Source organism: Pelobates fuscus, chromosome 11 (assembly GCF_036172605.1).
Source record: "Pelobates fuscus isolate aPelFus1 chromosome 11, aPelFus1.pri, whole genome shotgun sequence".
NCBI classification, from domain to species: Eukaryota; Metazoa; Chordata; class Amphibia; order Anura; family Pelobatidae; genus Pelobates; species Pelobates fuscus.
This window is the reverse complement of record NC_086327.1, coordinates 127,589,980-127,600,472: the sequence shown is the minus strand read 5'-3', so window position 1 is coordinate 127,600,472 and position 10,493 is coordinate 127,589,980. Positions and strand designations below refer to the sequence as shown.

The 10,493-nt window shown below is 36.6% G+C and overlaps 1 protein-coding gene across 1 annotated transcript; it reads left to right on the top strand.

Annotated features, from left to right (window-relative positions):
• Positions 1-2,153: 2,153 nt before the first annotated feature.
• LOC134577008 (nicotinamide N-methyltransferase-like) lies at positions 2,154-8,839 on the top strand. Its single transcript, XM_063435655.1, has 3 exons — positions 2,154-2,301; positions 5,276-5,483; positions 8,413-8,839. The coding sequence occupies exons 1-3, from the start codon at positions 2,154-2,156 to the stop codon at positions 8,837-8,839; spliced, it is 783 nt and encodes a 260-aa protein (XP_063291725.1).
• The last annotated feature ends 1,654 nt before the right edge of the window (positions 8,840-10,493 follow it).

Sequence of the window (10,493 nt, the reverse complement as noted above, 5' to 3'; positions counted from 1 at the left end):
CATACAATCTTGACTTGTGACATTCTGTGGTTTCTACAGCTTTACCCTCAGCCCCCCGTCTTATGCCCTAATGTTTTAATATATATATAAGCATTGAAATATGCTTAGTTCTGTACATTCCTTTTATGGTACAGTGTGACTTCGGGCATCCTGCTTTTGTTGCACAAGTTACAAAGAAGTATATAATCTGTAAGCTTACACAATAAAAAAGGGAAGTAATCTTTTGAATCAATCTCTCTCTGGTCTGATTACTTTGCTCCGAGCTGCTCGAAAAATAAAACCGCAATTTGGTTTCCGACTGAACATATCTCCAGGTAACTTTATATCCGTAACAGTTTGTGACAATTGATAGTTTCTGAATAAACTCCATACTGTGCATAGGAGTCAAGGTGAATAAACTATGCTAGACCTAGTGTAGGCTTTGACGATGGCCAACATAAGGAATAAACAATAAATACAACTAAATATGATAGATTTGTTTCTTCTAGAGACAGAAAATACACCATTACAGAATTACATTAATAATGGGATTGTGTTGGCTTCACTATGTTCATCAAACCCAGACTGTGCCCAGACATTTAGTTCCAGATTATAGGCCTGGAATGGCAGTGTTTACATTAATAAAGCATGCAGGACAAGGTACAGACACCATGTGTGTTTGGCAGTGTATATGTGTGTGTGACAGTATATGTGTGTGAAAATAAATAGTTGCTGCGCACTCAGACTACAAAAAAAAAACAAAGAAGGCTACTAAAATGCCTATCCACGTATAAATATGGGGATTTGGTTCCACCATATGGCCATATGTTGTTAAGCCCACCACTACTTTCAAAGTACCCCATTATTGGTGGGTCCTACACTAAAATGTGGGGGGCAAATAAATAGTAATAGTGTTAAAAATAAAAGTGTTGAATTTAAATACTGGTAAGAGCATATGTGTGTGTGACAATTTATGCTTGTGTGCAACAGTGTATGTATGTGTTTTTTTCTGTCAGCAGATATATGTATAAAGGTGTGTGACAGTTTACCTTGGGATCTGAATGTGTCTATATATATATATATATATATATATATATATATCTTACCTTGTGTATCAGACTGTGTCTGAGAATGTGTGTCACTTAATATCTGTGTATGTTTGCCTTTCTGGCAGTTGTATCTGAAATATGTTTGTGTGTGTGTGAAATATATGTGTATAGGTGTGTGTATTGATTGGTGTGTGTATATACATGCATGTATCAGTGTGCATATATGTGCATGTATTATGTGTTATATAGATGCAGATTGGAGCCCCACTCAATCCCAGCGAGAACTCGGTGCACTGGAACAGAACCAGCAATCCCACAACTAAAAGGCAACAAAAAGAAAATCTCCAGAGTTTTCAAGCTGCAGGCAGATTTAATGGAACAAAATAGAAAAGCAATGCGTTGACCTACCAAGAGGTAATTGTCAAGACATGTATTAGTGTGTGTCCACAAAGGCAGCATGGCTATAAATAAGGTGATATGTAGGGCAACATCATGGCAATGTAACAACGCATATAATAATTGTATATATATTATTTACAACACTGTTTCCTTATCTGTAACTTCATTATTTGGTATTTGATTTATAAAAAAAATAAAAATAATTCTATCAAACCAACATTTTAATTTTTGTTTCCAATAAACAATGTGCTATCTATGCGTTTTTGTAATGAAAAAATACATTTATTTAAGATTAGTTGCCAGGAACCCCAAAATACTCAGATTCCTGAGGTGGTTTTTTTTTTCAAATCGCTTGCTAGTGAAGGGGTTAAGATATTAAGACTAAAATAATAAATATTATAAATGGAGATAACCCAGAAGCATGTGGTGTTTGCAATTTATAAAGATTAACACGATTACATTAGTGCAAACTCCTAGCATTGATTTTCAATATTAGTTTTTAATCCCGTGGCCGTTTCAACACATGATATTTTTATTTGAACTACTATATATATATATATATATATATATATATATATATATATATATATATCAACCTCCAATACATAAGGACCAAAACTCTTGCTTTTCACCATAAATAAACACTTTTATTCCATAAAATAGAACTTTCCTCGGGACAATATTTATAATATATAAATAGACTAAACAAAGAACTATAACGCCGGGATGGATCCAAGTTCTTGTAAATACTATCATGAAGATCACATTGATTCCAAGAGTCTATATGACATTTATGTCGGTCCCACAGCAATAAAGTATTTTGATGAGATTTTCAAATTTCCTCTGAAAGCAATTTGCAGTGACCTAAAATCAGGTATGTTTTTGTTTATTATTCTTAATTTAAATACAATTTACCAGGTAACGTTGCAACTTTAAAAAAAAATAACTATTAAGTCCTACCATTCAGACAGTATATAAGTTAAGAATGAGCTCTAATTCTTGTTAATTTGATTAATATAGGACAATACCCCCTTACTAGAGTTGAGCGAACCCGGACTATAAAGTTCGGGTTCGTACCGAACATTACGTTTTTTGGACCCCGGACCCGATTTAATGGCGATTTAATGGCACGTTTTGAAAGGCTGCAGGGCAGCCAATCAACAAGCGTTTGACTCGTGTGCCCTTAGAAGCCATCACAGCCATGCCTACTAGTGGCATGGCTTTGATTGGCCAGTGCAGCATGTGACCCAGCCTCTATATATAAGCTCAAGTCGCGTACCGCCGCACGCACATGAGCTCTTCTTAGTGTAGGGAGAGGATGCTGCCGCTTTCAGGGACAGATTAGGAAAGAATTCTGCAAACTAGTACATTAGTGGGGTGCACTTCATATCGGAGAGTCAAATAGAAGCGTCAAATACTGCGGTTACATCAGAGTTTTAAAAAGTCAATTTTTTTGGTGCTAAAAAGTACATTAGTAGGGTGCACTTCATATCTGAGAGTCAAATATAAGCGTCAAATACTTGTAAAAATTCTAATTGTTTTGGTGCTAAACTGATAAATAGTAAATTTGGGGCGTGCTCTTCATATCTAAGAGTCAAATAGAAGCGTCAAATAGTGCGGTTACAGCGCAATTGTAAACATTTTTATTTTGTGGGTGCTAATCTGCTAAATAGTAAATTTGGGGCGTGCTCTTCATATCTGAGAGTCAAATAGAAGCATCAAATACTGCGCTTACAGCGCAATTTAAAACATTCTTATTTTCTGGGTGCTAATCTGCTAAATAGTAAATTTGGGGCTTGCTCTTCATATCAAATAATGCTGTGACATTCTAATTTTTTGGCTGCTAAATAGTACATTTGCGGCCTGCGGTGCACTTTATATCTGAGAGTCATAAAGAAGCGTCAAATATTGTGCTTACATTGCAGTTGTAAAAATTCAAATTCTTTAGGTGCTAAAAAGTCAATTTGATGCCTGCACTTCATATCTGAGAGTCAAATAGAAGCGTCAAATACTGTGTTTACAGCGCACTTTGACAAATTCCCATTTTTTTGCTCCTAAGAAGTACATTTGGGGCGTGCTCTTTATATCTGAGAGTCAAATAGAAGCGTCAAATACTACAGTTACAGCGCACTTGTAAAAATTCTAATTGTTTTGGTGCTAAACTGCTAAATAGTATATTTGGGGCATGCTCTTCATATCTGAGCGTCAAATAGAAACGTCAAATACTGTGTTTACAGCGCACTTTGACAAATTCCCATTTCTTTGCTCATAAGAAGTACATTTGGGGTGTGCTCTTCATATCTGAGAGTCAAATCGAACCGTCAAATAGTGCTGTGACAAAGCAGTTTTAAACATTTTTTTAGCTGCTAAATAGTACATTTGCGGCCTGCGGTGCACTTCATATCTGAGAGTCAAATAGAACCGTCAAATACTGTGCTTTCAGCGCACTTTGAAAAATTACAATTGTTTTGGGTGATAAAAAGTAAATTTGGTGTGTGCACTTCATATCTAACAGTCAAATAGAACCGTCAAATACTGTGGTTACAACGTAGTTTGACCAATTCAAATTTCTTTGGGTGCTAAATAGTACATTTGCAGCCTGCACTTCATATCTGACAGTCAAACAGAACTGTCAAATACCAATATAACAATATTGTAATTCTGGGGCAATACCCTCACAAGTCAAACTGAGAGGTCAGTTTATAGGGAAAACTGTTGCCTGGATACAATTCTCAAACAATTTCCATATGTTCTTTGCAGACTTTACATGCTGGAAAAACACAGGTGCCAACTGTTAACAACCTCTGTCATGCCCCTACCCATCATGCCATGGGTAGGGGCATGTCTACTAAAAACTTTAATCCTCCCAAGCCTCTTCCAATAGAAATATTTGCCTACCCCTTCACTCTAATATTTGTGAGGGGGGCCCAATTGACTAAGTTGCTTTTAATAAAACATGCATACTTACCATAAGGTGTCTTCTGCTCTTCAATCCCCAGAAAAAGACAAATAAAAAAAAAAAGCCAGTTGCAACTAGAAAAATAAAAAAGACAGAATCTAAAAAGCCAACTAGTCAGAGTCCCCGAAAGTTTTTTTTTTTCACATTTCTGTACTTTTTGTTTTAAGAGTTTCAAAATTACTTTAATAATTTTTATTTGGCTTTTTGGCGGGCTGAAGAAAATAAGTTTTAAGAAAAAAAAAACATCTGATGGAAACGATAATTTTTATCTGAACAAGAGTCGGAAGACTTGTTTCTGCCCAAGTCTAATTATTATTATTATTGATAATATCATGTATCTAGTTACAACATATGCTGTAGAACTTCACACTTAGACAGGGTTATTCACTTGAGTGATAATTCCAAATGAATTCAAAGTGAATTCCATGTTTATGTCCAAAGTAACTAAATTGGAAGCAAAGCTGAGTTAGAGAATGCTCCGGTATAGCTCTTTTGACCTTAAATTTGAAATTCAATTTGAATCCACTAGTAATTCTTACAATGGTGAATAACTGATGGAACAGGGGTATTTGACAACAATTAATACATAATATAGAAAATTAACAGAGACAAGATGTGAAGAAGGCCCTGCTCAAACTAGCTTAAAATCTATACAATCTATAAACTTACATAGCAAAACTTACAGGTTATTGTTCAAAATTTGAGGGGCTAATGTTTAGCAATTCAGTTTTATGTCCAGACTTTGTTTAGTGTTTTATAATCCAAACTGACCTGATGGTTTGGCATTTGAGGATCTTCTGGTGACACCAGATTGGGGACGGATTTACGCATGGTTTGGTTTATTGAATAACTCCATAAATACATTTACATCTTGAATCTTGTTCTCCAGGTTGTATCGGAGGAAGCAGCTTGATTGACATTTCTACTGGTGCCATTCTTTTCCACTTGTTGCCTTTCTGTAAATATTTTAAAGACATAACCATTTTAGAGTTTAATGAATCCTGTGTACAGGACCTGCAGAAATGGCTAAATCAAGAAGATGATTCCTTTGACTGGTCTCATGCCGCAAAGATTGTTGCTGAACTTGAAGGAAACACGTGAGTGATCATTTCATTGATTCAATTTCTTTCTAAACAAATCTTATGCTAAATGCATCATTGTGATAGTATATGCCAGGTCACTCGGGAAGAAGATTGTAAGATAATTCAACATCGAAATTCCTTCCTTCAAAATTAAAAATCTTAGGATGTTTTCAATAATATTCTAGCTGACCCTGTTGAAAGCAATGACAGGGTCAGGAGGGGAGATCTATTTTTCTTTGAAAGTTCGAATATATTCATTAAAGTTCTAATATGACTCGAGGAAGATATTTCTGGGATAAAACCCACTTGGTCTATATGAACTAAATCTACTTTTGGGGTGTTTTTAAAAAGTTAGTTTTTTCTGAACTTGGAGATAATTTGATTAGAATTAGTACAGTTACTGATCCAATTATCTCCCAAGCAGAGGGGAGGGATTGTGTGCTGTGTATGGGAGTGTTGTGCATTTATTCACTGCATTTATTGGTCTGTGTCTTTGTGTTGGAGTCCCCAACAAGGTCCATGTGGGCGTATCCCTTGCATGGGGATTGTCATCAAAGTGTGGCTCCTATTAAAGTGAGATTTGTTTACCCCTTCATAAAGTCTTGGCTCATGTTTGGGGGATTGGAGAACTACATACACTCTGGGGATTGCTATATCGCAATACTCCCCTGAATAAAATCACTAGCTTGTTAAAGAGCTGTTCCTGCTGCACTATCTGGACTAGGAGAGGTCTACCCACTGGAAGCTGGATCCTGGTCTTGGGTGCAGGGTGGGTGGAGGACGGTGAGGCTTATGGTGCTCGCAAGTACTTGGGAGCAGCGATTGACGGAGGTACCCGGTTGGGGTGCTAGGCGGTCTGTCACATATTTATTTTATTAATTGTTTGATCATTATTTTATTAACTATTCTATCAAATTTTATAGTGGTAGGTAACTCGAGGAGAACTCCTTAAGTTCAGTATAAATTGCGCAAACAAATATACTCCCAATGGTGGGATATAGTTTTAAAAATAAAATGCAGTAAAAATGTCACTTAATCCTGGATATAACTATAAAAAGTACATAAGGGCTATATTTGAGATGCAGCTCCTTTAAATAGAAAGTATCCCTATACTTTCTGTATACTGTGTATTCAATAGAAGGTTTTTAAAAGAAACACAAACATCATACAAACGTACTATATTAAAAAACATTAATTTATTAAATAAACATACATTATCAATTAAAGCTTAGAAAGTCTTCTGCCCAGACATTATAAGGTGTAATATATGTCATCTTGTTTTCTTGAAAATATGTTATCATTTTTTTAATGTGGTCTACATTTTGGCTTGAACCCAGTTAATATTCATTCAATCACCACTCTGGTCTAGTCTTGGTAAATTGGTCTTTTAATTCCATAAAAATCATATTATGGTCAGACCATGTGGTATTTGAATTTATTTATGTTCTTGGCAACCCTCAATTCAGTCAAAATATAGTCAACTTTTGAGTAAGGAATAAATGAGTTTGAGAAGTATGTATAGTCCCTTTCATCAACGTGAAATATACACCAAATATCCAGGAAAGCATTACTTTGAAATTACTTTGAATCAGAATTAGTTTGCCTGATACAAGTATTCGTATCAATATTTTTCCTTGTAATTGATTGTCTTTCTAATTTATTATTATTATTATTATTTATAAAGTGCCAAAAAGTTCCATAGCACTGTACAATGGGTGGACTAACAGACACGTATTTGTAACCAGACAAGTTTGACACACATAAACAGAGGGATTGAGGACCCTGCTCAATGAGCTTACATGCTAGAAGGAGTGGGGTATAGTGACACAAAAGGTAAGGGTAGGGTAGGGTAGAAAGGTAGGTTGCTAGGTAAGTATTCATTGAGGGCTTAGTGTTTTGTTTTGATGACAGTTTCAGGAGAGGAATCAGGGTGCGGGGAGGGAAAGCTGTTCACAGTTTAATTGATATGCTTTCCTAAAGAAGTAAGTTTTCATAACGCAGTTAAGTTTACTTCTAAATTACCGTTACTTATCTTTACTTCAACCAATTAACATTCCAAGCACTGGAGTAAACTGAGCAAACCACTTCTCTCAACCAAAAGTAAGCATAGCTTACATGCTTCATAATCATCCCCCCACCCCCTCTATGTTTCTCACTCCCCCCAGCTCCTCCATGTGTCTCATTCTTTCTCAGCTCCTCCATGGGTCTCATTCCCCTAAGCTCCTCCATGTGTCTCATTTCCTAAGCCCCTCCACGTGTCTCATTTCCCCTAGCTCCTCCATGTGTCTCATTCCCCCAGTCCTCCATGTATACCATTCCCCCAGCCCCTCCATGTGTCTCATTCTTTCTCAGCCTATTCATGTGTCTCATTCCCTCCCAGTCTCTCCATGTGTCTCATCCCCCATTCCCTTCATGTGTCTCATCCCCCCAGCTCCTCCATGTGTCTGATTCCCCACCCCCAGACCCTCATTGTTTCTAATTCCCTCCCCCTCTATGTTGCTAACCCTACCCATCACCCATCCATATTTGCTCACCTCCGGAGCTCCTGTTTCCTCCCCCCGGTCTGAAAAAAGCAGTTTGGCACTCCCTACGTGCAGTTCCTGTCAAACCGGGTAGAGGTTAGAAAAGCTCCTTTACCATGGTCCACAGCTCAGCCACACTACGTGCTGTGAAAGGAAGGAGGGAAGTTCAGTGCTGTTTACTCCCCTCTTGCAAGTCAAACAGATCCTGCGTCACATGGCCGGTGCACCCCAAGATGGCCACCTGTGCCTCTTTATAATAGCACCAGTCTTGGGTGCATCTTAGATTCCAGTGTGTCTTATATTTCGAAAAATAGTGTGTCTGTCTTTTTTTCTATCTATCTATCTATCTATCTATCTATCTATCTATCTATCTATCATATATCTAGAATAGATGTACTCATTATATTTTCAATATTTTACAGTGAAAAATGGGTTCAAAAGGAAGACGATTTAAGAAGATGTGTTACTCACATTTTGAAAAGCGATTTTGCCAAAGAAAACCCAACTGATCCTATTGTGTTGCCAAAAGTGGATTGTGTGGTTAGTTTATATGTGTTGGGAACTATTTCCAAAGACCTAGAAAGTTACTGCCATAATCTGAAGATAATATCATCAATGCTTAAATTAGGAGGACGTCTTATATTGTTTGGATTTTTTAATTCATCATTTTTTATTGCTGGTGGACATAAATACCATGTTTTGCATTTTAATGAAGAGGATCTAAGGAAGGCTCTAAAATATTCTGGTTTTTCTGTTGAGCGAATGGAAGTGAAGGAATGCAAAACGCAACATGATTCTTCACCCTATGATCATGTTTTCTTTGTTAATGCTGCAAAAAAGGAAGATTAATAAATTGGCTATCCATTATTTGCATATAAATTATGTTCTTTAAAGACACTCAAAGGATTTACCTTCAGAGTATAAATGGGAGAAAGGAAATTGCATTTTTTTTTCATATCATAGCAGATAGACATTGCATTGTTGCATTGATGTTATATAAAAAATAAAGCTAATATGATAAGTAATGTTTTTTCTATGTTTATTTATTCTTTAAGCAAGGAATCTGAATTTATTGAATGCATGTAAATTAAATTCACAATCTATGGGTTACATGTGGGGTCATGTTATTTATATGATCATAGTGTGAGTGAGTTGCCCGTGATTTGGGAATTTGTAATGTGGATTCAGTTTTGAATGGGAAGAAACAAAATATTAATTTCTAATATGTTAGATACAATACACGCAAAATAATCCATGTAGAATAAATATAGGAAGAAATATATCTGTCATATCTGTTTCTCATTGGGATATTGTGTAAGCAGGCACCAGCTGCCGAACTAAACCTTCCCCATACAGGAATGACAGAGCGGACTAAAGCTTGGGCTTGTCGTGTTAGGCACCAGAATACCCCTTTGGGGTTAAGCCATTACAAACCCATGAGTGAGATGGTGGCTTAACACTCACTGAATGCCGAATCTGAGGATCGTAGTTCTGCCAACAATGCATGGTGCTTTGTTGCCAGACCTTCCTGTTAACATTGTCTTGTCTCCTACTCTCTCCACACCATAGTGTGCCCATTTATAAATGAAACTTGAAAAAGCCTAATTACTGGGTGAAACATGTTGAGTGCCATTTTATTGTTTTTTTACTAGCTTTAAAATAAAGTTTATGCTTAATCATTTCCTCTGGTCCGTCCTATTATCCTGACTTGGGGCATTCAATTATTTGGTGGGGAATATACTACCTATGCCTTTGGATTAAGTAAAACCATTTTGTTGCTTAAAACAAAGTGAATATGGGGGTCGACGCCCACGCCGAATGCATTGGCCGCACGAGAGCTGTGCTCCGAGCAGGCAGATGGCTAAACAGGAATTAAAACCAAGTAAACGCCAGAAGAACACAGAAAACTTTTGATAACACAATTTCTATAAGTCAGGGGCAGCTTTACAATATATTGACTGGCATAAACTCTTTAGTGAAAAAAAAACACTGAGGATAAATGGAACATCTTCCAACAAATATTAGAAAGGTACATTTCTCAGTGTGTACAATTGGGTAATAAATATAAAAGAAACACATTGAAACCAATGTGGCTTAGTAGAGAAGTAAAACAAGAGATAAAAAATAAAAAAGGGCATTTGAAGCATTTAAATAGGACAAATCAGATACATCCTATAAAAGATATAAGGAGGCCAATAATGTGTGCAAAAAGACAATTAGATTAGCTAAACTTCAAAATGAAAAAATGATAGCCAAAGAGAGCAAAACCAGACTGTGACGAAGTGCCCTTCGCCACTTTGTCCTGGAGAGGCCTGCTTGCCTGCCTCCTCCCCTGTGACTATGGCCCCTGGGAGATTGTACCCTTTTAAACCAGGATTTGGTTTCTTTATAAGACTTTTACTGGGTGTAATGTAATTGTTTATAGTGTGTACTGTGAAATGTATTGCCTGCTCTCCTGTACTGCTGAGGTTTGCTACCAACTAGGTAGATTTGGCTGTGGAGC

Excerpts from the sequence above, each read along its gene's own strand:
- LOC134577008 (XM_063435655.1), top strand. The coding sequence starts at position 2,154 with ATGGATCCAAGTTCTTGTAAATACTATCATGAAGATCACATTGATTCC. Across the intron at positions 2,302-5,275 it reads TTGCAGTGACCTAAAATCAG|GTTGTATCGGAGGAAGCAGC; the intron begins GTATGTTTTTGT and ends CTTGTTCTCCAG. Across the intron at positions 5,484-8,412 it reads GCTGAACTTGAAGGAAACAC|TGAAAAATGGGTTCAAAAGG; the intron begins GTGAGTGATCAT and ends AATATTTTACAG.